The sequence below is a fragment of the Colias croceus genome, chromosome 12, assembly GCF_905220415.1.
Source record: "Colias croceus chromosome 12, ilColCroc2.1".
NCBI classification, from domain to species: Eukaryota; Metazoa; Arthropoda; class Insecta; order Lepidoptera; family Pieridae; genus Colias; species Colias croceus.
The window spans coordinates 3,658,769-3,684,918 of record NC_059548.1 but is presented as its reverse complement, the minus strand read 5'-3'; the positions used below and the strand labels follow the sequence as shown (position 1 = coordinate 3,684,918).

The window sequence follows — 26,150 nt, the reverse complement described above, 5'->3', positions numbered from 1 at the left end:
AATTTAGAATTAATTTAAGTTTAAAGACAACAAATTTACATATTTTCAAGTAATAATACATCAGTGTAATAGTCATCTTGTGTATCAATATTACAGTTACTGTTTCTATAGTATATTATTACAATAAATATTAAAAAGTAACGCAAGTCAAAATCATGTTTTATTTTCCTTCACTCTCATTCTAAAAAATTAAATTACCTATTGATAAAATTTGAATTATATGCATTCAAGGTGCCCAACTTGTAATTCAAAGTGATAATGGAAACCAACTATGAGAGATATCTATACTAATCTATACTAATATTATAAAGCTGAAGAGTTTGTTTGTTTGTATGTTTGTTTGTTTGTTTGAACGCGCTAATCTCGGGAACTACTGGTCCGATTTGAAAAATTCTTTCGCAGTTATATAGCCCATTTATCGAGGAAGGTTATAGGCTATGTGTCATTACGCTACGACCAACAGGGGTGTAGCCACGGGGGTGAAACCGCGCGGAGCAGCTAGTATATTCATAATAACATTTGGATCAATTCTTACAAAACATTTTCCCATGTACATCATACATTTTTGTGCACACAATACATAATAAACTGCAATCACGATACTGAAAAAAATCAATCAATCAAACTTTAACAATAATTGACCACTAATTTCATCATCACACAAGATTAATTGTTAATTTCATACAGTTTTGTTCATTAAAATATTAAGAACTGCACCACTAAAAAATATAGCCTATACTATAATTCTCATAATCAACACATGTATGCATATAATTCAAGATATCCCCGTTCATTTGGGGATTAGGGGGTAATTCCTAAGTCTTAGACTGGTCAGTAACTATACACTTAGGCTATCAGTCGTTCACTCTTGTGCTTTGCTCGCTTCCGTTATGGACTCGTACTGTTCCTTGTCGAGTTCCGTCATTGTGAAGCTCCCGTCTGGTAGTAGGAGAACTACCCGCCGCGTGCCACCTGGGATAAAACAAGAGTAAATTAAAAATATTTTATTTTTTAACATTTAAGTAATATGAGATTTTTCTTTGAGTGGTTTAACATAAGTGTTTGTTTGTGTCAAGTGTCTGATATCTGTGCAGTCTGGCAAATATATGACATGTCAGTTAGTATTGGTGAAGTTTAAGTTTCCTCTCTATTATTTGCAGTCTGACGTCTGGTATCTATTTAGTCTTATTTTTGACAAAATATGTGGAATTTGGTGTGTATACTGTATAGTATAGTGTATGTGCTATAGAGACCTAATCTATTGTCTGGTATCTCTAATCTGACGTCTGCTATCTGTGTAGTCTGGTATTATATGACACGTGTGGAATCTAATGTTTGGTGTTCGATATCGGTGGTCTGACGACTGGTATCGGTGGTCTGACGTCTGGTATCTGTGGTCAGACGTCTGGTATCTGTGGTCCGACGTCTGGTATCTGGTGCGTGTGACAGCTATGGTATGCACGCACCGGGCGAGGGCAGGTCGGCCTGCACGAGCTGCGCGATGACCTGCGTGGCGTCCTCCCCGGGCTCGCCCTCCACCTGCACGGCCACCTGCTGCAGCCCGCCCGCCTCGCCGCCCGGCATCAGCTGCGCGAGCTGCGCCGGGTCGATTGTTAGCACGTCCTGATGTGCAAACACGATATTGATTCATTATAGCTTTACATACATATTGTTATAATACATATTGAAGTATCAATCGTGAAACGATTGGATGAATAGCTGGTATAAACTATGGGAGCTAAAATTTCAGTTAATGTTGGTTATATAGCACAACACACATTAAGTACTTGTTTATTTATAAACATGAACAAAAATTTTGCTATCAAGAAAATAATAATTGCTTAGTGTTGATATTTTCCGTTTATACCGTTTGATTATAATATGTATATTCATTACAATAATATACATATTTCAAAAGCTTATACTAAATAAATAAAAAATGGATTTATTGAAAATCATAGTAAAAATAAGAACGCACCTGTCCATCCTCTCTTGTAACGTACGTGACGCCCTCCCCGTCACCCTCAGCCCCGCCTTCCACGCCCTCCACTGTGCCTTGCACGCCTTGCGTCGACACTAGTAGCGTCTGTGAACATTTCAATACATTGATTACAAAGACGCGGGCATTTCTGAGGAAGTCTAATGTAAAAGTGTTTACAATTTTTTGATGACATACCGTAAAATGGGGTGAATAGAATTCAATGGGGGAATAGAAAAAAAAACGACATTTATTTCCGTGCGCCAACACTGATTAGTTAAAACAGGAACTTTTGTATTTTTTCGATAGTTCAACACTGGCTGTATGATGGCAATAGACAAAATATGAGTGAAGTTCCTCATAAATGCGAAAAATTATGTGTCAAAGTGATCAACACAACGGCTCTGATTTTGTGACGAAAGAATATTTCTATTTTTTTATTGTTGTCATTACAATTAGTGATCAATACGGTATCTCCGTGCAGTGTTATTATTTTCCTGTTGTTGAAACATAAGAGGGTAAGTCAGAGTTTTATAGTTTTTTAAAAAAGTGTCTAAAACTGAATTCATTTGAATTAAGAAATATTTTGGGGTGAAAAGAAGTCGTCTGTGGGGTCAATAGAATCTAAGTATGGGGCTAATAGAAACGAGTAAAGGCTAAATAGAAACGCTTGAGGTGTGAAAAGTAATGCAAATGGGGTGATTGAAAATGACATCGCTAGGGCTGTTACGCAAAATTATACCTGATACTTTTTTGTAATAGTTAGTTTATCTTTATATTTTCATTCGTATTGAAAATAAATGTTTATTTTTTTGTTTAGATTACTTTGGACAATGCCGCGCATTTATAAACCTGAACCTGGAGGCTTATGGCCCGCTCCAAGTTTGAACTCTCAACCAATGAGAGCGCCAAACGTGATCGATGTGTTTAATGAAGTCTATCGTAATGACATGGTAGAGGCCCTGGATTTTAATGCGCTTTAACCAGCGTCAAGTTTTATGGGATTGTGAAATCTCTTTATACTAAAAGTGTACTATCATAATATTGTGACATCAATCGAAGTCTTGTTGTTGTATCATCCTCATTTTTATTTGTGACAAAATAAAAATACGTTGTTACACTATGGTTTAATAATCTAACTGACAAACTAAACATAATTTTTCAGTAAAATCCACTTATGTTTATTACTTAAAAGTTTTTTTTTTTTTGTATGGGTGATTTGCCCTAATTGTTTTTGCATTGTTCATAATATAATTAACTACCCCTGTTCTATTTTTTTAAAGTTGATGGTACTTACTTTATTAAATAATTTGTAGGTATATATGTACTAAGTACCTACATAAATAAATTTTGACAACCCTGGCATTTTTTTCTATTGACACCCTTTTCGTCTCCATTCACCAATATCGCGGGTAAATAGAAAACGTGCACTTAATGTGATTTATTAAATAAATGACGAGGAAATTAAGTTAGTTTTTCATTGAAAACAGTTTAATACACTTTAACTCACAAGACTCAATTACTGCTACCTTCGGAATTTGCTAAAAACATACTGAAATATCGATTCAAAAGTTGAAATCGTTTCTATTCACCCCATTTTACGGTACATAAATTTATTATATACATCTATTGTCTGGTGTCACATCTGCAGTCAGACGCTTGGTATTTCTAGAGTCTGATGTGTCTGGTAGGCATTCATTCGTAAACAAAAATATTTAAACTCAATACAACCGGATTAAAGAAAGTTATCACACAGACAAAACACAATTATCCGAGTCGCGTCGATATAACTTTCCGCTCCACAAGTTTGTATAAAGACGGACTTCTGTAGATATTATTACCGTGGTTTTACACATTTACACATAGCATGTACCCATCAACAATAACACACAATAATGCTTACCTGTCCGTCCTCCCTTGTCACATACATGACGCCCTCCCCGTCGCCCTCCACAGCGCCCTCTACACCCTCCACGCCCGCCTCTACGCCCTCCGCCGCCACCAGCAACGTTTGACCCGCCTCGTTCTCGCCGGCCACCTACACACAATATACATTGATTATTTTTGAAAACATTTTATTTTGAAATTATTAGATGTAAAAAGAGGACGCAACAATAGTTTATTTGCTTCATGGATATTATCATTATATGATTATTGATGTCTTGGATTTTTCTCGGAAAAACCCCGTTACGATACTAAATTAAAAATATTTACAGGTTACACATGACTTACGAAGATTATTGTAAAATGAAAACGTAGTAATCTGTGTGTTTTAACCAATTTCAAAAATTATTTCATAGGCATTCAAACGAGTCACAAAAAGCAACTGCTTAACTCCACAGACGTATTTATTTGGCAACTTTATTTAAAAAAAAAACAATTATGACCAACTAACTTTATAACGTCCATAAATACCTGATATAGCACTCCATCCTCTCCGCGAATCATGATGGGTGTGTGACCAGCGTGTAAGAGACTAACTTCTTCGCTGTCGTCAACGCCGACGCCCTCTTCTAACAACTGTTTCACGGCACTCGCTTCCACTTTCACTTCCGTCTAGGTATTACAACAAGTAAATACGTGTAAGCAAAATATAATTTGTTTGGTAGCAAAATATAAATTGTTTGGTAGTATGTACTATTAATAGTAAAATTATCCATACACTACTTTTGAATGAAGGTAGGCAAAAATATCATACTTTTTAGTTGAACAATTTCGATTCTAGCTTACTAATATACAAATTGACTATATTAAAAACACTTAAAGATTGCAGTTTTTTAAATATAGATTTATATAAATATTTTAGCGTTGATAGTAATAAAATAAATATTGAAATATAACTCACTCCATCTTCGTCAGTAAGCATAGGTAGTGAAGGCTGCGCTCCATCGCCCTGTACCAACATTCCCGTCGTTCCACCCGGCGACATTTCCACCTGTGTATAGTAAATAAGAATAACAAATTGTTTTATAAAGTTTTGTAACTTGTAAAACTGCAATAAACTTGGTGATGCAGCTGTAGCCAAGTTCAAAGCTGTCTGATGTCTTCTTTAATAACAAACTATAGTTTAATATTACCAGCTTATTAATCTTTAATTACTTTAATCTATTGGAAACATCCAAAATAACATGATTTCACTAATAAATAATAATTTTGTTTGTTACTAATATAACGATTAAAAAAGCTATTACTATTAGTGACAGCACCGTCGGCGCGTGTCAACATTTTCTTCCCAAATTGTTTACATACAATTATAATTCCATACACATACCTTCATGAGCATAGTAGCGGACTGCGTAGTGGGCGGCGGGGTGGGCGGCGTGGGCGGGGGCGAGGGCGTGGGCGGCGGTGTGGGCTCGTTCTCCGCGCGCGCGAGCCGCCGCCCCGTGAGCGGGCACAGCGTCAGCGGCCGCTCGGGGCTCGGCGGCGGCAGCGGGCCCAGCTCGCGCGGGAACGGGTCCTCCACGCCGTCCGACGAGTCCGACGACGTGTCCCACTGGATAGTGTCATAGCTCAGTTAGACTTGGGATTACAATATGTTTAAATAATTATTATTACCTAGTAAATGTAAAACCACTATCGTATTGGGAGACTAATGTTAGTGTGTGTTATTGAATAAATAAATATTCTTTACTTGATGAGATAACCAAAACACATTAGTCAGTACTTTAAACAATTAGACCTCACATCCTTGATTCAAAAGCGCTTCTGAAGGAAGTTTATTTGAGTGAATAAAATTTCGAGTTCGGAGTTCGAATCACATTCAAAAATTGTCCATAGCGAAACTCTGCCTATGCGTGTTTTAGACAGTTTACTAATGTGCGACACAATAGACTTTGAACCTTAATGCCAGGACTTAAGGTGTCAATTTTAATGAGGTTATGTTATGCTTTCTATTATCATTTAAAACATCGAAAAGGGGTTGTAAAAGTAATAAGACAATTTTTATTCTATAAACAACTCAAGCAATATGTTTCTATAACTTTTAAATAGTTAGCATAAGCTAGTCAGAAAATATAAATCAATTTAAAAAGTGTGCAAAAGAAATTTCAGCATTAATAATATTATAACCTAAATTAATATTTGACACGTAACATACATTTACCTTGTCGAAATCAAAGGAGACAGCCTTCTCCTTGATACGCATGAGCGTAGTAGGCGAAGACATGAACCCGCCCCGCCCGCGGCCTCTCGCCGCACCGCCGCGACGCAGTAGACTGTCACCTTGCGACTGAACATACAACATCAAATATTATTAGTATAACTTCTGTATAGTTCATACATGACCAAATTAAATTCATTCCCAGTACAAATTACTAAGTTTCGCAATGGCAAGAATACAAATAATCTGGTTCATAGACCATAGTACTTCTTCTGCAACAAAAACAAATACATATCTAAAAGGAATTTTGAACTTGCATTTACACTTTTTGAAAAATGTCCTGCATTTGGACTATGCAAGAATTATAAACTATTAATATTTAATATTTATAATATTTATTGTTAAAATTGGCGTACATAATTCGAAATCGTATATGACGTATCTATATTAATACATCTTTAATACTCACTTGTGCCAATTTCTTGTTGAGTATAGTGACGGGCGATTTCCCGTCAGACTGACCGCCATACGGCCTCTGTATTGTCCTCTGAATGATCTTCTGTCCAGATGGAGTTATTATTGTCTTTTCGGTGACTTGCTGTCCAGCAGGGCCATATGTTTTCTTAACCTTTTAATTCGTAAATTGATTTTAAAATTGAATATATATTTTACCAATATTTATAACATTGAAATAATAATTTGATAAATTTATTTATCAAATTCAAATTCAAATTCAAATTGCTTTATTTGCAGAATGTAGAATACAGATGTTTGTAGATACAGATAATATAAATCCTTAAACATTCTGCTCGTAGTTGAGCGTGCAAATATATTATAAACTTCATTATACAATATTATATACCACAACACTTATAGATACACTTATATAAAAAAATATATATTATTAATTTATGTCCAGATAATATGATATCCATTAATTTTAAATTTCTATTTTTGATTTGTCAAGTCACTTAAATCATAAAATTGCTTTGTGATTAGCCAGTTTATTAACCTCGTCCGGAATATATGTACAGGTAATTCTTTAAAATCGTCTGGTATTTTATTGAATATTGTAATGCTTCTAAAAATTATACTATTTTTCGCAGTACAGTAGAACTCCAATTATCCGAACTCCGACTATCCGAATCGCCGATTATCCGAATCACAAAAAAATTGTCGAAAACGGTTGAAGACCGCAAAACAGCTTACATTGACGGAGATGTTTAAAAAAACAATAATTTCTATTATTAAACTTGTACATAAGTACATTTTATTTAAATTTAAAACATGTGAAAATTTCATGTTTCTTTCATTTAATTCAATAAAAAAATAGTGCAATATCAAAACGTAGCTTTTATTCTCTCCAATGGCAATTTTTTTTTAAATCCGATTATCCGAATATTTGATTATCCGAATGGGTCCCAGTCCCCATTAATTCGGATAATAGGAGTTCTACTGTATTTATTCTACACGTCGGAAAATAAAGTTTGTTTTGATGTCTGGTCATAATTTGAGTATTAATTTCTCCTTTTTTCGTGTAATACTCGGGGTGCTTTCTTACAAATAAGCATACATCTCTAATATACATACATGTCAATACGAAGCTTAGCAAATATGGGTCTGCAGCTGTCTCTTTGTCTCAATCCTACTATGGCCCGTACGCATTTTTAAGACAATAAGACAAAAAAAATGTATAACATAATATATTTTTCATGGTTTAGTAATTACCTGTTGTGTCATTGGTGTGCTTGGTGATTGTCTCTTATTTTCTTCCATCTTCTTCTGTAAATAAAAATAATAATTACTTTTTATTTTTACAATTTACCTTAAAAAGTTTAAAACAATGTCAATAACATACCTGTTTTGCAGCCATTATTTGCTTTTTAATTACATCTTGGTCTATATTAAGGCCAGGACCAATTTTTCCAGGTGAATCGATCTTCATTATGCCAGAACTCTTTGACATTATGTACACACCTGAGAACAATTATTTGAATTGTACAAATACATTTTAAATAAATATAATATATGATATGTAACCTAAACCAATATTACCTGTGCTTAAGTTAGGCATATGCTTGGGGTCAACTTTGATAACTCCCTTAATGTTAGGCATGCCCTTGCCACCAAGCCCCAGGGACTTCACTAACTCTGGATCCACATTAGACTTTGGAGACGATTGGCCATTGATAATGCTTTTTTCCACTAGAAACCATACAAATACTTTAACTAACACATTTTGACACACATTGTTAAAAATATACTACTTCTTTGTATATCAACTATTGCTGATAATGGTGAAAATAAGCATGCCTTAAAAAGTTTTATAATACTAACCTATCACATACACTTTTTGACTGACTAAAGAAACTTTTACAAATGAAACACAACACCCAATTAAAGAATATGTATACTATACAACAATTAACAACATACTATGTTTATCTCCAAACAGACAGTTAATATACCGAGCCATTAACTTCAGTCCAAATTAGTTGCCATGAAAAGCATGCACTCATTCTTTTGTAATAATAAACATGCATAATTATATAATAACAATAAACAAACATTTTTGGCCTATAACTTTGACTCGCTACATAGACTAGTTTCACATAACCGACTAACCTTTAGGCTCATCAGGGTCCGAGTAGTCATTGTCCACAGAGAGTTGTCTGGCGCGCTTGGCGGGCGGTTCGTCGTCCGCGCCGCCGCACCACGCCTTCACTTGGTCCAGCGCACGCGCTTTGCTACTACGTTGTAAACGGCTAGAATGTAAAGCATTAATGTTATTTTTATACCGTCTTTTATTAAGTACAAATATAAGTATTTTTAAAGAAAGGAAATTTATTTAAACGAAAAAAAAATTAAAACACTGTTAGGTGCGGTTTTTTCTTGTTTACATATTATGTATACAAATTATTTTATACATATTTATTTTACTTGCTATTAAGCAACACATAAAAATAAATAGAAAACGACGTGTGGCACTCGGGGACATTTGTTCCCAACGAGTAACACCCTCAAATGTCACACTGTTACTCGATGGGAATGTTTTTAAGAAAAAATTCCCAACCAACTGCTGCGATAAAGCTTTTGCATAGCATGCCTTCAAGCCACACTTCCGTGAACGTTGGAGTGGGGAGCGTGAGGTTTTTTCGTTACGGAATTTCTAGATTCAGTCCACGCGCTCAAGGCCCGCGATAGAAGCTATGTAATAGCTTAATAATATCTATACAACTGTTAACATGATTCATAAAGGCTATTTTTAACTTACCCTGTAGGTGTTAATGCTGGTGTGTCATTTTTCTTAACTAGTTGTTTCACAACTTGAGGCAATGGTGTACTCGTTTGTTTCACCTGTGCAAACAATTACATAAAGAACAATTAATGTATGTTTTTTATAGATATTAAATTGGTTATCTACTTCATTATAATAAATTTATAAATTACACATTATGATAATGAATAAAATTTTACCTGTACTGGATGTTGTGATTGTTGTTGAGCTCTTAATGCCTTCAGTTCCTTTTGCCGTGCCAATTGCTTTTCAAATGCCTCTAGTAAGTGTTTGCATGTTTCCATATTTTCTACTGGCTCCCATGTGTTTTGTTCGCTGCAATTCCACATTTTAAATTAGGGTCAAGTACGCTTTAAAAATAATGTAGCTGTTAAAATAAGAATATCTCTTTGAAATACAACATTTTAGATATACGAATTTTTTTACACGTATGAAATTTAATTTAAATTGCTTTGTTCATATAAAATAATATGAAATTTTATATGCAATTCCGAATGTAATACCAATAGCAACAAGATGTTTATTAATTATTATTTATTAAATTATTTAAACAAACACCGAGCGCTAGACTCAAAAACAACAGATCACATACTGCGGGTAGCCCTCCCACTTGAGCAGGTACTCATAGTGCTTGCGGCGCGGGTTGAACCGCTTGGCGAGTATCTTCTCTACGACAAACTCCTGCGGTGCTGCGCCCGGCGGAGCCTCACGTTCAGTACGACGCGCGATACGATCCGCTGCCGGCACGCGCTCTTGAGCACCGCGTACACTTTCTGTATCCTCCTGCGAATTAATTAATTAATTTATGTAAACTTTCTATGCTACAGCTACATTATTTGAGGGGTTATGTGTTAATGGATAGATGGATGTGTTATATGGTGACTTTTGAGTTATTTTGAAATCTACTTGCACCCGTGGCTGCACAAATTATACTTAAACCTTCGTCAAGAACTAATCTATTGAAAGATCTCAGCAAAATATTTTTTATACATTTGTTGATTTGAGAATATTCTTGTATACTAAGTAGTATTAACATCCGTTCAAAATAGTTTCTACTTAGAGCTAAAAAACTCTATTAAAAAAATAATAATTCGGAAGGAGCCGCTTACGAATTATGTATGTACTTTTGCAAGCAAGTACTGTACTGTATTATACATTGTTTCATACTCCAATCATTTAAAATTAAATCTTTAATATAAACATATTTAATAAATAAAAATGTAATGATAAAAGGATTACTCTTGCATATTTTGACTAAATTAAATTTAAGAAAAGGAAGATTGCAACCAAAGTATCAGAACCACAAAACAATTTTTTTTCTATTATGCCGGGTCCAGACTGGTGAAACGTAACATGCAATGTAACATGCAATGAAAGAATTCACCGTCCACATTGCTGCAATGTATCATGAAAGGTAACACACTTTGTAACAATTTCTCATAGTTTGGACGTCTTGCGCGCGCGAATTGTGCATTACACGCGCATGCTACGAGCATTACAAGCCGCGCGCGGAGCGATCCGAAATTTGTCGGTTTTTCGACGAACACAAAGGGGCGCGTAGTGTGCGCAGAGCAGCCAATGTGGACGGTCGTTTGAGAACGCAACGAACATGGAGGACGAGACTGCGTGGAATTTTTGTTTGGTATATTTTGGTTGGTTAATTTATGTTTGGTATTATTAATAATGAAGTACTGATAATCGTCATAGCAAGAATGTGGTCTTCGGACTCCATGCTTCGTGTGATCTACCGGTTTGACGCGCACGAAAAAAACGTGTATGTTCGCGGCAGAATGGCGGAAACAGACGAACGCGGGATGTTCGTAGTGAATGCGCGCTATGCGTCCACACCAGCAGCGAACATGCAATGAAAGGCAGAATGTTACATTGCATGTTACGTTTCACCAGTCTGGACCCGGCATTATTATCGAATTATTCATTTAGCAATTATCACACAAATAAACAACAATCTATTGAAATTATATAAAATGTTATACCTTTGCCTTCGCAAGAGCTGAAACTGATACTTTAGAAGGAGGTTTGATTGATGTTTTTACATCATCACTTTCTTCTCCAGACGGTTGCGGTTCAATATCTTCCTACAAAATAATATATCAAATTAGAAAATAGAAAAATCTATAAATTTAAATGTATTTTTTTGAAAATTCAGATAAATAAAAGAAAGTACATGCAAATAATTTAAAAACATTTTACACTTTTCAAAGTCTGTCTTGCCGTGTTAATGATGATGTGTGTGTTTGATTATTATTTGCACGGTCAAATAAACTAAATTCATAGCTAATACATAAAATACATACTTGTTTTATTTTTCTTGGTCTTCCCCTTCTTTTCACTTCACCCGGTGTGTTTTGAACAGGAACAAGCTGATCATCTGACTTTAATTCCATCTAATTAATAAATAATATTTTATGAAAATTATTAATCTAAAAAAACATTTACTCAATTAAAATTAAATAATTTTATAACCTAATATCAGCTTACTAAACTAACTAAACACTAAACTTACTAACTTTTAATCAAGAATAATCTCAATTCTAAATATACTCACAACTTTAGCATGTGAAAACTTAGACAAAGACTGTACATTGGACCCAGCAGTGATCCACGCAGTGCGCTGTGCTTCTGGCATTCTACACCACTGCTGGTACAGTTTCCAGCTGTTATCGCCTGATGTTGCTGCAGCGTCGCGGGATGAACATTTCCACAGGAGAAATGCCCACACTTGCGACTTGCTTTCATTCTGTGGGGCAGAATTTAATGACTAAAATTACCACATTCATTGGTGCAAACCTCTGTGCGCAGTATTTAGGTAATTGTGATGTTGGATATTAATTAAAATTATTAGTCTAGCTGGCCATATCTAAAAATAGGACAAATATTACAGCATGAAAAACAATTTCTTTTGCTGGGATTGCCAGCTGCAGTAATAATTTAATAATTATCCGTTTAGATTTTTTAGTTTACCTTGAAGAATCAAAATAACCTACAAAACATGTAAAATTATCTCTATCATTTAGATTGGACTGATGGAAATTTTAAAAATGATCATTAGCATTTTTATTAACAATGATAACAAAACTGAACTTACACTATCTCTAACAGGAGATTTTCCAGTACAATTGTTTTCATCTTTGTGCTCCTTGAACTCATCAACAAAATGGAATGCTGAGTGGCACTGTCCGCACACCAACACATCCAAGGTGGCCATTTGTTCACGGGCTTCTGCAAATGAACAGTACGAATTATTTATAACAGTACAGCCACCATTAAAAACATAAATTCTGATACCCACTTAATTTTCTACAAAAGCTATAAAATAACTGTAATGAGACTCCATAACAAAATGTTTATTTTATTTTCTCTAGATACAATTGTAATTTAAGCTATAAATTATAAATAGTCGCCTTTATCTTCTTATCTTAGAATAATAAATAAAATTTTTACCTTTTAGAGCAGTAGGATTTTTTGTCAACTCCTGGGGGTTTCCAGCTGGTATTTCTTCCGCAAGCGGCGGTTCTCCTTCTTCCATGGACGCCATTATTTCCACAGCACTATCTTTCTAAAATTGAGAGACTTTCTAAAGTTTATACTAATTTTATAACCTTAGCTAAATCAATAGCATCAGATTCCCGCCAAACTTACATTAAGAACATAATAAACCAAACATTACGACAACTTTTTTATGTGATGCATAGCAAAAATTTGAATAAACAGCTATCTAATGATGTTAGGTTTTTGTACCTATTAATTGTAAAAATAATATAAAATCATCTTTTAACTTATTACTATAGCGAACAAGGTAGAGAGACGCACTTCGGCACTTGCCGAGCCTATAACTTAGGCCGCTTCACGACCATTATCAACTATTTATAACAAATTTTGCCCATAAATTGATATTTGATTTAATCAAATTGTAAAATAATTTTGTTTACTTTTTATTTATATTCTCACTCACCATTTAATGTCAACAAATCAGATTTTTTTACAAATATTTAATTTTCAAGAATGCATGCAAAACGGAACAACAATGCGACGAGTTCCACTCTCAAATTCAATATAAAAATTTTACCGACACATTAAATATGCCACCTCGTGATGGCCGACACAATATGTTTTCTAGTCTAAGACTTTCATTATTGGCCAATCGCAACTGAGCACGCTGGTATTATTGACCAATCACGAAATAGCGATCATTTGGAATGGCATAACATACTTCTGGTCGTGGTTTTGCCGTCATAAATGGCCGACTCGACATTATGTCGACATAATTGACCGACATTTGAAAGAAACACGGTTTTGTTGATAAAAGCTAAAATTAACTGTAGATTTAATCAATTATACGAAACTTTATGTTACCATAAATGCTTATTCTATCATATTCAGAGCTTTATATTGACAGAAATCATAATTTTATAATAAAACTACTTATGTAGTTTATTTTTATTATTTTGTTTACCGACTTCGAAAAAAGAAGAGGTTCTATGTTCCACGTTGCATCACGCGTGAACGGCTGGACCGATTTCGATAAATCTTTTTTTATAGTTAATATTCATTGAACTTGAAGTACCTACGAGAATGGTTCTTATGGAGAGAAAAACTAAACATGTACCACGGGCGAAGCCAGGGCGGACTGCTAGTATAGGTATGTATGTTGTTCAGATCATCAGCTATAAAACCTTTTTTGAAATTGTTTCCATTTCCGTAAGTAGTAGGTAAGTACCTACCTAGGTAGGAGGTAGTGGAGCCCAAGAGGGGATTTAACTATTTAATTAAAGACCTCGAGCGCGTATTGAGCATTATTATCATCGGGCTGATGAAGCAGACATCAGCCCATACCTAATTATACGTCCCCACAGCTGGGAGTTGGGACACGGGCCTCCTATGAGGGTACAGGCTAAGGTACAGGCCATAATCCAACACGTTGGCCAAGTGCGGGTTGGCGCAAGTCGTGTCGTCGTCGAGCTTTTTGATTCTTCGACACATTTCGGTTTCCTCGCGATGTTTTCCTTCACTGTTCGAGCAGTGGTGACGATAAATGCGCAGATAAATTGAAAAATCAATTTATTTCCTGCACGATCGCCTCGTCTCTTACTCGGACTCTCAGTGTCTCGGACTTCGATCGATTCGAAATCCGAGGTCTCACCACTGAGCCACCACTGCTACGTCTGATTAACATAAGGAACGGTACCTTACCTATAAATGAGTACCTCCAGCCAGTATGAGCAGCTAATATTGGTGGATGCACTCAGGGGACCCGCCGAAAAATTTAAAAATTCCATAATTTCCTAAGGTTGCGCTCAAATAGTTCTGTGGCTCAAATCGTCAGTAGCTTGGACAGCCTAGTCAAATTATACCTTACAATAGTACCTATTGAAAGTAGGTACAAAAAATCCGACTAAGATAAATTTTGGTGAAGACCTAGGTAATATTATAATTTACCATAAAAAATAAAAATTGAAAAGTTCTTGCAATTTTCCCATGGGTGATGGGAGCCTTAAACGTTATTAGGGGTCAAAGGTCAAAATTTCAGATTTTTTTTTTAGTTTTTCTCGAAAACTGGAAATTTCACTCCATCTAAGTACGCACCAAAATTTGGCTCCTTCGGAATTACTTATTGTTAATTCAAATGTTTAATTTGACTGAATTAGGTACAGATTAGCAAATTTGACTTCTTATAAGTATTGTAATTAACACCCCATATGTAAATCTGACGTGCTCGAGTAATATTGCTTTAATATTTTATTATTGTTGCGCTGCGGAACTGAAAGACCTAATTCCGCCATCCCCATTAAATCCATCGTTCGTCGAGGCGCTCTCGCTGAAGACCTCCAAGGTCTTCAAGAGGAGAGTGAACAGGTACATTCTTGGGAAGGGCGCTCCATCTTAGGCCATATCTCAGCTTGGCATCACGCGACATTGTGGCCAAGCTTAGATCATTAAGTAATGGCCAAGCGATCCCCTATTGTCTAAGCCACAGAGCAAGTATGGTCTAAGCCTATTGTACTTATAATAAAAAAAAATTAAAAAAATTGACCCATTCTAGCTAATAGCTACGCCCTCGGCCCTGTGGTCACGCCACAGAATAATATATAGTACTACGTACCACGTTACGCAATCACCCTCTGAATAATATGCCTATGTAGGTATTTTATTTCAGCGATGTCCTAACTAGAGCTAAAAAAACTAACTAGACTAAAATATCTAACAAGTAACAAGCATATTATAAGGCCACTTTTTTTCTTCGATTTTAATTTAAAATATCATTTCCCGCTATCGTCTACTCCACCAACTAGGTACCTAATAGATTCGCGTGACGCTCGAGTACCTAAATCCACAATTAGCATCGTGGGCTCTATTATCTATTTTATAGGTAGGTACCTACTTATTGTGAAATTATAACGGAGATAATAGGTAACTATGTATTATGTATAGATGGTACCCAATGATATTATAGGTACCATTGGTCGAAGAATCAAAAAGCTCGACGACGACACGACGTGCGCCAACCCGCACTTGGCCAACGTGTTGGATTATGGCCTGTACCTTAGCCTGTACCCTCAGGCCTCATAGGAGGCCCGTGTCCCAACTCCCAGCTGTGAGGACGTATAATTAGGTATGGGCTGATGTCTGCTTCATCAGCCCGATGATAATAATGCTCAATACGCGCTCGAGGTCTTTAATTAAATAGTTAAATCCCCTCTTGGGCTCCACTACCTCCTACCTAGGTAGGTACTTACCTACTACTTACGGAAATGGAAACAATTTCAAAAAAGGTTTTATAGCTGATGATCTGAACAACATACATACCTATACTAGCAGTCCGCCCTGGCTTCGCCCGTGGTACATGTTTAGTTTTTCTCTCCATAAGAACCATCCTCGTAGGTACTTCAAGTTCAATGAATATTAACTATAAAAAAAGATTTATCGAAATCGGTCCAGCCGTTCACGCGTGATGCAACGTGGAACATAGAACCTATCTGTAGTTGTAGTAGAAAAAAGTGATGTGGTGTGTTTGCGAATAGATACAGGTTTGCACGAAAGTCAGCCTATTATATTTTTATTTTTGAACTAGGCGCGCAAATCGTGGCTTCGTACCTACATATTTGTTAGTAGCGGCGCTCCACGGTTTCACCCGCGTGGCTCTGTTTATGTTGGTCTTAGCGTGATGATGTATAGCCTATTGCCTGATAAATGGGCTATCAAACACCGAAAGAATTTTTCAAATCGGACCAGTAGTTCTTGAGATTAGCGCGTTCAAACAAACAAACTCTTCAGCTTTTAATATCAGTATAGATTAGATTCTTATATCACCTCATAACACCAAATAGACTGATAAATCGCTCCATGACTCCTACGGTTATTCATTCGGCTTAAATTGTTGCAATTTAATAAGCTTCATTTATGTACATAGTGAATGTTATTTGTCGGAAACGCATAGTTTTTGACTTTTAGAGCAAAAAGTGAAAAAAGTCCAAAACTTTCGCAGTTTATCACGTGGTGCGCAGCGAGCACAACGTTTTCGAAGTTGCAAATTGGGATTTACATCACCCTAACTGATCCAAACAACATACCAAAAATGCAGCACAACATCGTGCTTTGCGAATTTAATGTTAATTTCCACTGGCCTACTCTGTGTCAGACAACTTTTGAGCAGGATTGTGAGTAGTTGTCAGCTAGTTCATAATAAAAAGTTTTGAAAATGTCAATAAAACCAACCAGATAAGATTTTTACAATTTATTATTATACGATAATACTAACATAAAGATACAAAAATAGTTTAAAATCATAGTTAAGATTCTTATCGCAACTCATCTTAGATGTTACCGATTCTACAGTGATTTTATCTGCAATACAGTTGTTTACAAGAAAGAATGCTTTTAGTAATTTAATAAAAGCTTCTAGTCATAACCTTTAATCTCACCAGTCTTACTTCTTCACATAACCTCCATTAACACATTATTTTACATCCCTATTTGTTGTTACAAAATAAATTAACACATTTATTTATATTTTACATGGAAAATATGAAAATGTTGGCTATGGACTTACTTTTTAATTACAAAAACATTGGAAATCAAGTACATATATACTTGAATGAAAATAACTGTTAAATTATTAATGTCTCCTACAAGAAATTAAAATTTTAACAATTCTTATGACTATATTCAAAGTACAATCACTTTACTACAAAATATAGAAAAATTGATTTTATTTGCAACCACTTTTGATATCACAAGTCAATGAAGACATGTTATTACCATAGTTTGACATGTGGACTATAAATCATCTTCATAGCAATGCAATCTGAAGCCTATACAATTCAATTTTCCTATATTATGCTGCAATCAAAATGATGGTTTTTTTAAGTTAGTTTAATTTATTTGAGTTTTATTCAGTGGCAGCCATTGCACGTGCTTGTGCCCTTACTCTCTTGTCATATTCTAGCCGGTTTTGACTGAAATAAAAAATTCATATATTAGTTTAATCTAGAAACTATAAACTTCTATTACATACTCCTAGTGATTATGTATTTTTGAGAACTTATTTTATTACAAATTTATCCTTCATTCTAATTGATTTTTATACAACAATAAACACATGAAAAATTATCAACTATATTTTGATAGCATAAAAAATGAATAATCAAAAAATAAACATTCTGACATGTATAAAGTTACCAATAGATTGTGTAAGCTTCAGCCTGTGCAGGATCTTTGACATTTGGCTCATTAAGAAGGTCTTGAATACCAAGTAGAATCTGTTTGATTGTTATCGCTGGGCGCCAGTCCTTTTCTTCATCAAGTAACGAAAGGCAAACAGTTCCAGAAGGGTAGACATTTGGGTGGAACAGAGGGGGTTCAAATTTGCATTTTGGTGGACTAGAGGGGTAATCATCTTTGAAGATCATTCGCAGCTTGTACAGTCCACCTTCCCAGGGTGTCTGGAGATTGAAAGGATAGTATGAAATGTTGAAACATTTAATGGGTTGATGCAATGATTAAATTATTTCAGTTATTTTGAACGAAGTTTTTTCAATAAATACTAACCCCTTTTTTTCCTGGAATCGCACATTCCCATGTCATTAAGTTTAGTGAGCCGTCAGGGTTTTTCATAGGTCTTGCAACAAACCCCTGTAATATATATGCATCAATATAAATTTGAATAAAAAGTGTAAAATTGTCACTAACGTATCCATAGAAGTATGTGCTAGAAACATGACTTACAAAGGGATGGTCCTTACGCCAAGCTTTTCTTTCTTCCGCGAGACGAGCACTCGCAATACCCGACATTTTCTGAAAGTCCAATCAATTGATTAGTAATTATAATAGACGGTTCTTAAACTGTTTGGAAATCTATACTTACAAATAAAACAAGGAACTACAGAAATAATAAATTACACAGCGCGAAAAGCGTCCCACGATGCGTCAATTAGGCATATGACATAGATAAAAATAAAAAAATGCGTTATTATAGCTGTCAATTCAAAGATTCTAATATATAAATATAACATTCACGTCAAGATTATTTGGTGAAATTTTATAGTACACCCTAATATTTAATAATTTAAAGTTTTTTTTATAGCACATTTAAAGTATGAAATATTTTGCTGGGCTTTTTGTAATAAAAACATTTAAACATAATACAAAAATCACGTACAAAACTGTGTACAAAACCTTCATTTAGACAAAAACATACTAGACTGATTCTGAATAGGCATCTGCCTATTCAAAAATAAATCAGGCAACCTTGCAAAAATCAAAATGTCAATTGTCAATGTCATAACAATTAACAAGTCTGAAAAGTCTGTGTGAAAAGTGAAAACAGTGAAAATAATTGATAGAAAACACCGATACGTTTATATTTATTATTTATTTTTATTTAATACTTAGTTTTGTGCTAGACTATACTCTTCAATAACTTATTAGGTAACCAAAAGACAAGATCATGGCTGACGATGAACAGGATCCTAAAGAATATCGATGGGAAACGGGTTATGAAAAGACATGGTAGGTTGAGTTGTTATTATTTAAGCATTAAAGCTTGAAACATGTATTAAATCTTATTATTTCTGTAGGGAAGCAATAAAAGAAGATGAAGATGGCTTGGTGGAAGGTCTTGTGGCGGAGTTTGCTCAAAAAGCGGCTCGGAAAGCAGCAACCACTCGCCGTGGCCCGGTACGCCTTGGCATGATGAGGCATCTACTTGTAGCCATCGATTGTTCTGAAGCTATGAGTTCACAGGATCTTAAGCCTACAAGGTTTTTATGTACATTAAAGGTTTGGTACTATTCATTCATTATAACACTTTCAAAATATTTTATTTGTTGTGTCATGATTTCCCCTTATTCATATTAGATGTTTATTTATAATAAAAGCATTTTTTTAAATATTGAAAGTTATATGTATAACAAGGGTGCTTATCATAAAACTTTTATTGCAGTTATTGGAGAAATTTGTAGAAGAATTCTTTGATCAGAATCCTCTTAGCCAATTGGGATTGATTGCAATGAAAAACAAAAGAGCTGAAAAGATAACTGAGCTCTCAGGAAATATTAGAAAACATGTCAAAACTGTTCAAGGGTAAGAATGTAATAATAATAACCTGTAAGTTAAAATATCCTAAAGTTAAATAATCCTGCGGATGGCTGTAAAAATAATATTCATTTTTTTAACTTTACATCTATTTTAACTTATTTTAATAAATTGATAAAATATTTTCCATTCTAGCTTATCCAACTTGGCTTTAACAGGAGAGCCATCACTCCAAAACACTTTGGAACTGGCTGGCAGAGTTCTGAAGCCTCTCCCTGGTCATGCGTCCAGAGAATTGCTTGTTCTATTTGCTTCTCTAACTACATGTGACCCTGGTGATATTACTACAACTATTCAGGTATTTTATTTTGAATGTTGGCTTGGAATCTACCATTTTATCTTAAATTATGTAAATGGCATACTTAATTAAATGAATAGTGAAATTTCTGGTGATATATTGTTTATTCAAGTTTTGAGAAAACTGTTAAAATTATAAATACATGAAAATTCTGTTTACATTAAACACACAAACGTTTACATAAAAAACAAGTATTTAATTATTTTTAGAACTTGAAAAATGATGGAATTAGATGTTCAGTTATTGGATTAGCTGCTGAAGTAAGAATATGTAAGAAGTTATGTCAAGATACAGGTGGGGAATATGGGGTAAGCGTAACTTAATTACAATTTATTTCAATGCTTTATTTATATAAACTCCATGGAGAATAATCACAAATTTCCTCAGACTGGCTGAAATTTCAATGTAATAATTGCCTCCCAGAAGAATTTAATGAAACTGTAGTGATAAATAAATGTTAAACATTTTTATTTATTTATTTTTATTAATGTATTAAATGTTGGAAAATCACAATAAAAATGTTACCTACTTTAAACCATAATTAAATTTTTTATTTGATTAACTGGTTCCTGCACTGTCCCTGATAACCTATTCACCACATATTATATATTTTTTTCGTATTAGTTGGTATATTTTCATATTTTAAGTGGCATTTTCTCAATAGGTAGTATTGGATGATGTTCACTACCGCTCGCTACTCTTAGAACATACCTCGCCACCGCCGCGAGCCCGTGCGTTGGATGCTGGTTTAGTAAAGATGGGTTTTCCACATACCGCACCACCAGCAACCACTTCTGATGGTGCGTCTAACGACCCGCCCATCACTGTTTGTATGTGGTAAGACTTGTTGAAAATAATCTTGGTTTCTTTTAGATTTATTTTGCAGGTAAATATAAATAGAAAAAACGAGTTTTATATGTTGTTGCAGGAAATATTGGCGGACAGAACTACTATTCATTACAATTTGAAAAACTATTGTTTTATGAACAATTATAATATTTCTAGCTAGTCAACCATCAGTTTAAAAAAATTTACCATTTTATTTCTATAAACAGGAAATAAAACTTGAGCAAGAGCACTTTTTTTCATCTACTATGTCTTTACTGTTTACTGTTTTTTTACTCGATCAATATTAGATAAATATATTACAAAAAAAGGAATCTATCCTCTATACATATATATTTTTATTTTCAAAAAAGTGTCATACATTATAGTTACGTATATGAAAAAAAATTAATGTCAGAGCAAGCAAAGGCGCAATAACCATAAAACATTACAGTCACTTAGAGGAGGGCGAGGGTGTGGGCGGCGAGGGGCACCTGTGTCCGCAGTGCCGCAGCAAGTACTGCTCGCTGCCCGCGCAGTGCCGCACCTGTGGGCTCACGCTCGCCTCCGCGCCGCATCTCGCTAGGTACACGTGGCTAGATATATTTCTTTTATTTTTTATAGGTGAAGTAAGCTGTGCATATTATAGATTTATTCGTATCAGTGTTTTTTTTTTTTTTTTTTTAACGTTCTTATTATATATTATTACTAGCTTTCTGCCCGCGTTTTCAAAGAAGTCCCGCATAGTTCCCGTTCCCTTAGGATTTCCGGGATGAAACCTATCCTATGTCCTTTCTCGGGTATCGAAATATCTCTATACCAAATTTCATACAAATTGGGTCAGTAGTTAAGGCGTGATTGAGTAACAGACAGACAGACAGAGTTACTTTCGCATTTATAATATTAGTATGGATTTATTTTTCCTATAAACCATGGTTCGCAAGGTTGCTTGGATGAAATCGCTTCTTAGCGATAAGGCCGCCAAATTTTACATTGGTTATAAAATTTTTCTTTTTGTAAATTTTTATATTTATGTACATTTTTAGTATTATTATAGCAAAGATTACTTATTTTCAGATCATACCATCACTTATTCCCGGTAGACCCATTTGAAGAATTAAAAAATGAAGGGCAAAGTCAGTTTTGCTTTGCCTGTGTGAGATCATTTACCGATGTTGATAAGCAGGTATGTCATTTTTTAATTCACTAATTCATTACAAATTAAAATATTAATGAGATATGTATGTATCATGTATGAGAATATTGTACATATTATTATACATATTTATATTTTAAATTGTTATTTGTTAATCAACAAAACTTCAGTGCATGTTTGTTAGCATGTTTCATTTGGTGAAATTAATCCTAAACCCTTAAAAATTAAACCTTTATTTTCCATTTGCTGATGAATAATAGTACTGTTCGTAAATAAATACCGTGAATAGATTATTGTTTCTCTTTTTTCATCAATTTTTAATACAATATTTCAGGTAGGTACTAATTCCTAAAATTTTAAATTGTACAGATATATCGCTGCACCCGTTGTATGGAGTTTTATTGCTGGGAATGCGAGAGTATGATAGCATCCACCTTGCACGTATGTCCGGGATGCGCGTCTCGACCGCACTTATATCAGCGATTGCCGGAATCCTCGTGATATTAGTTATATATTGTAAAAAGTATTGTAATATATGATTGTAAGAATAAATTGTGTTTCTTTTAAATCGTGTGTGAGACATATTATAATTTTGATTTTTATTTTATGAGATGGTCACTTGATGTTGTATTTATTGCTAGCTGTTTGCCACATCTTCGCCCGTCGAAAATAGATGTAGATAATAATGTAGCATTTAGCTACACATATCCATTAGATTAGGTCGTATTTTTAACATTTCTCAGAAACTCGTATTTTTATTTGTTAAAATTATCCTTGATGTGAGGATAAAAAAAAATTATCAATTTTAATACAATAGACTGGTAAACAGGGTTTAAAATATGGACTTACCTACCTCTTTATTAATTAGGTATGTTTTAGAAGTTTTATTACATAGAGATTATGTATGTACTGCTTTGAATTTATCAATTCGTGATTTCTGAACTGTTGTGTCAATGACTATTGACTACTTCATGTCAATGTCAGAAAACGTTCATGTCACATGAAATTGAAAAATTTAAATTTGTATGAATTTAAAAATTAGCAGATCAAAAAAATGTATTGAATTGAAGAACTAGGGTTCTTTAAAATGTTAGAAGATATTAGTGGATTGAGTATAATATATTTTAGAGCAGTCTGGTAAAATATTAAAATTTCTACTGTATTGTGATACAAAAAAAAAACCTGGACCTAAGATAAAACATGTGTGATGGAAAAGTAATCACTGACCTCTTTTACGAAGATGAAAAAATGAACAGGAAAAAGCTTTTTGAAAAGGCATTATTTCACGCGAAACAGGGCAAAGTATTGTATATACTTCAAGATGAATTGAACGAATTGCCTGAATTATCTCAAGATTTAAGTTTAATAGATAGGCATTATATTAAAATGATCAGTTTTCTTTATGTATCTAATACAATATCACTCATAGAAAGTCTGGCATCATTAGCAGAATGGGAACATGTGCCATCTACTATAATTCTGGATAGTATGAATAATTTTGCAAATATGAACAACATACAAAATGCTTGTGGCATTGTTGCCTTGCTTATTGATTCAGCAAGAAGTTGTTCAGTCGCCACTGGGTCTTCATGTAATTTGTATATATCCATTACTAAAGATGTTGCATATAATGATTATTATAATTTGATGAAAGAGTTGTATGTGACTACATTTTGATGATATAAGTATTAATAACTTTAGTTATAATTCAATTTTTGTAAATTATTTTATACGCAATACATCTTTTTAAAAAATATAAAGAAAATTTATTGTCTTCTTTTACACGAAACCATCAAAAACTGTGTTTGATTTAATCTTGAATATTGAGAGCTAGCGCGAAAGAGCAACTCTTGTCTCCGCAACTATTTTGTCTCTCCCATCAACTCTATAGGAAGTTACGTGTGCGCACTTTCTTACTAGCCCATGGATTTGATGGGAGAGACAAAATAGTTAATTGTGGAGACAAAAGTTGCTCTTGTGTGCTAGCTCTGACTAACATACAGATATTGCCGCCATAGTCCTTATCAAAAACCTTATCCACAATATGATTGGTTCAATTTAAACCATGGAATAAAAAACCATTGATTGATTCACAACATCATATAATATTATAATTTAATAAACATATTTACAAATTTAAATGATAAAAGGGAATGAAAACATATGAAATAAACATGTATACTTTGCAGAAATCACCTGAACTTCAGAACTATATAAAGCAAAAAGAATACAAAAATAGAGAACAAGAATAAGTAAATGATGTAATAGTTATGATTCCCTTTACCAAGCTTCAAAACTCTGCCCATAGTTTTTCCCAGGAAACCAGAACTTCTGTCGACATCGTCATCTAGGCCACGTAATATTTTATCCTGGTATCGAACTTCGTTGCCAATTTCAATTGACATATGTTTAAGGGTTGTTATTTTTCCACTAAGTTCCTCGGCCATTCGTTCGTTTTCATGTTCAAGAACATCCTCAGTAGGAGCTCGAGGTATCGGTTGGTACGCATAAGTTTCTCGGGCTCTTCGCATGTTGCTGCTACGACCCGCCGTCTTGAAATCTTTATGTTTACTATAATATTATTGAATTTGTTCGAAAGAGCTGAAAAGCCTTTGTATTCACTTCACAGCAAATAAACGATGTATTAGTTTATATATAGAGTATTTAACCGTATAACATGGGGTTTTAGATCAGTTACAACAACAATAATAGATATTTATATTATTTCGTTCGAATTCATAGATTTTCCAAATTTCCATTTCATCACTTTCACGTCGTCAACAAAAGTGACGTGTGTCAAATGTCAAATTAAGCTATTGTCATTTGTCATGTTTTTTTTTTAAACGTTAAAAAAGTATTCACGTTTCAAGGCTCCTAGTACTTTTGACGTTTAAATTTTAAAAAAGGATCATCAAAGTGCAAAGTGGTTTCGAGTGTAAACTATAATTTATGAAATCTTTACACTCAAACACGATTTAACATTCATAGAGATGCGCAGCGTTAGATTTATCCTTAGACGGAATATTAACGATCGCATTCAAGTCGGACCTACAATCGAGTCTGGGTAAGTAAAAAGGCTACTTTTTATCTGGATACCACGGGTCCAGTTATACCATGGCCGTGGCTTCACCTGTGTACTGTTTAGTAAATTAGTTTTAATGCTTAAAATTTTGCTCTTTACTGCGGATAGAAAGAAAGACAGAAAAATGGGAGACCAATCCCACCCCAAATGGAATAATATATTACTATACTCACGTTATCTATTGCAACACGAAAAAGTAAAAAATAATAGATACATATCAGTATTTTAGAACCGAAATCTCCTTCAAACACGAGAAATAAAGTGTATCACAGGATAAGAGAGCTATGAGCTCATTGTCAAATGCTTATGCTACGATTATCATATGGGATAAACCTATACAATTAATAAAATTTGAGTATCTGTTTGTTATATTAATGTAGACACAGTACATACACCAAAATAGTATTTTTTATTGTCTGTCTGTTCCGGTTAATCTCCGGAACGGCTGGGCCGATTTAGACAAAACTTTCACTGACAGAGAGTAACTTAGTGTATGATTTATACTGATATTCTCACAAGAACACTAGGATTAGAAGGAAAAATCGTTCACGCACGCGGATAAAACCGCGAGGCGCAGCTAGTAGAAAATAAAAGAAGCAGAGTTTTATTTAAATTTATATTATGAAAGAATTATTTTATTGCTATTAGTTTTATAGTTTTAGAGTTTTGGTTACAGCTAGAAATTAGGATAAATAATAATAAACAACATGTGTTTCTGTACAAGTGAGATGACAAATTCCATTTTTGCTACGTCAAATTATACCTCTTTCCAGAAAATAAATGAGAAATGGAATTCCTCA

The 26,150-nt window shown here is 34.2% G+C and overlaps 4 protein-coding genes and 1 long non-coding RNA gene across 10 annotated transcripts; 2 read left to right on the top strand and 3 right to left on the bottom strand.

The window, feature by feature from the left end:
- Positions 1-395: 395 nt before the first annotated feature.
- LOC123696020 lies at positions 396-13,439 on the bottom strand. 6 transcript variants are annotated; one of them, XM_045642003.1, is made up of 22 exons: positions 13,352-13,439; positions 12,841-12,955; positions 12,485-12,618; positions 11,945-12,136; positions 11,694-11,783; positions 11,373-11,474; positions 9,971-10,161; positions 9,558-9,693; positions 9,355-9,437; positions 8,706-8,845; positions 8,136-8,285; positions 7,939-8,057; positions 7,809-7,862; positions 6,550-6,708; positions 6,078-6,209; positions 5,250-5,474; positions 4,824-4,913; positions 4,394-4,534; positions 3,882-4,016; positions 1,979-2,086; positions 1,467-1,623; positions 396-972 (listed from the first exon to the last, which is right to left on the bottom strand). In XM_045642003.1, the coding sequence occupies exons 1-22, from the start codon at positions 13,352-13,354 to the stop codon at positions 863-865; spliced, it is 2,766 nt and encodes a 921-aa protein (XP_045497959.1). In that variant the 5' UTR covers positions 13,355-13,439; the 3' UTR covers positions 396-862. The 6 variants fall into 6 exon arrangements, with proteins under 6 accessions (XP_045497959.1, XP_045497960.1, XP_045497961.1 ...); XM_045642004.1 differs by having other exon boundaries at positions 6,084-6,209; positions 13,352-13,433; XM_045642005.1 differs by having other exon boundaries at positions 11,694-11,771; positions 13,352-13,433.
- LOC123696068 lies at positions 2,247-3,096 on the top strand. Its single transcript, XR_006752032.1, has 2 exons — positions 2,247-2,496; positions 2,799-3,096. It is a non-coding gene; the product is annotated as an uncharacterized LOC123696068 (long non-coding RNA).
- A 3,677-nt stretch (positions 13,440-17,116) lies between the features above and the next one.
- Positions 17,117-18,855, bottom strand: LOC123696060 (SUMO-conjugating enzyme UBC9-A). Its single transcript, XM_045642066.1, has 5 exons — positions 18,761-18,855; positions 18,622-18,690; positions 18,445-18,528; positions 18,076-18,338; positions 17,117-17,852 (listed from the first exon to the last, which is right to left on the bottom strand). Exons 2-5 carry the CDS (start codon positions 18,685-18,687, stop codon positions 17,786-17,788), a joined length of 480 nt encoding a protein of 159 aa, XP_045498022.1. The 5' UTR covers positions 18,688-18,690; positions 18,761-18,855; the 3' UTR covers positions 17,117-17,785.
- Positions 18,856-19,222: 367 nt separating this feature from the next.
- On the top strand, positions 19,223-22,836 carry LOC123696043 (general transcription factor IIH subunit 2). Its single transcript, XM_045642043.1, has 9 exons — positions 19,223-19,404; positions 19,473-19,674; positions 19,838-19,977; positions 20,125-20,287; positions 20,497-20,595; positions 20,952-21,124; positions 21,567-21,698; positions 22,190-22,298; positions 22,638-22,836. Exons 1-9 carry the CDS (start codon positions 19,343-19,345, stop codon positions 22,767-22,769), a joined length of 1,212 nt encoding a protein of 403 aa, XP_045497999.1. The 5' UTR covers positions 19,223-19,342; the 3' UTR covers positions 22,770-22,836.
- Positions 22,837-24,353: 1,517 nt separating this feature from the next.
- On the bottom strand, positions 24,354-25,058 carry LOC123696063 (BET1 homolog). Its single transcript, XM_045642069.1, has one exon. It carries the CDS (start codon positions 24,797-24,799, stop codon positions 24,461-24,463), a length of 339 nt encoding a protein of 112 aa, XP_045498025.1. The 5' UTR covers positions 24,800-25,058; the 3' UTR covers positions 24,354-24,460.
- Positions 25,059-26,150: the final 1,092 nt, after the last annotated feature.

What these genes read in the sequence shown, in the direction of transcription:
- LOC123696063 (XM_045642069.1), bottom strand. Translation starts at nt 24,799, where the DNA reads ATGCGAAGAGCCCGAGAAACTTATGCGTACCAACCGATACCTCGAGCT.
- LOC123696043 (XM_045642043.1), top strand. Translation starts at nt 19,343, where the DNA reads ATGGCTGACGATGAACAGGATCCTAAAGAATATCGATGGGAAACGGGT. An exon ending in GGTTTTTATGTACATTAAAG is followed by an intron (nt 19,675 to 19,837) that starts GTTTGGTACTAT and finishes CTTTTATTGCAG; the next exon opens with TTATTGGAGAAATTTGTAGA. An exon ending in CCCATCACTGTTTGTATGTG is followed by an intron (nt 21,125 to 21,566) that starts GTAAGACTTGTT and finishes AAAACATTACAG; the next exon opens with TCACTTAGAGGAGGGCGAGG.
- LOC123696020 (XM_045642003.1), bottom strand. An exon ending in TGCTTACTGACGAAGATGGA is followed by an intron (nt 4,535 to 4,823) that starts GTGAGTTATATT and finishes TGTAATACCTAG; the next exon opens with ACGGAAGTGAAAGTGGAAGC. An exon ending in TTACAAGAGAGGATGGACAG is followed by an intron (nt 1,624 to 1,978) that starts GTGCGTTCTTAT and finishes TTTGCACATCAG; the next exon opens with GACGTGCTAACAATCGACCC.
- LOC123696060 (XM_045642066.1), bottom strand. Translation starts at nt 18,687, where the DNA reads ATGTCGGGTATTGCGAGTGCTCGTCTCGCGGAAGAAAGAAAAGCTTGG. An exon ending in GGCGTAAGGACCATCCCTTT is followed by an intron (nt 18,529 to 18,621) that starts GTAAGTCATGTT and finishes TATATATTACAG; the next exon opens with GGGTTTGTTGCAAGACCTAT. An exon ending in GAAGCTTACACAATCTATTG is followed by an intron (nt 17,853 to 18,075) that starts GTAACTTTATAC and finishes TTTTTATTTCAG; the next exon opens with TCAAAACCGGCTAGAATATG.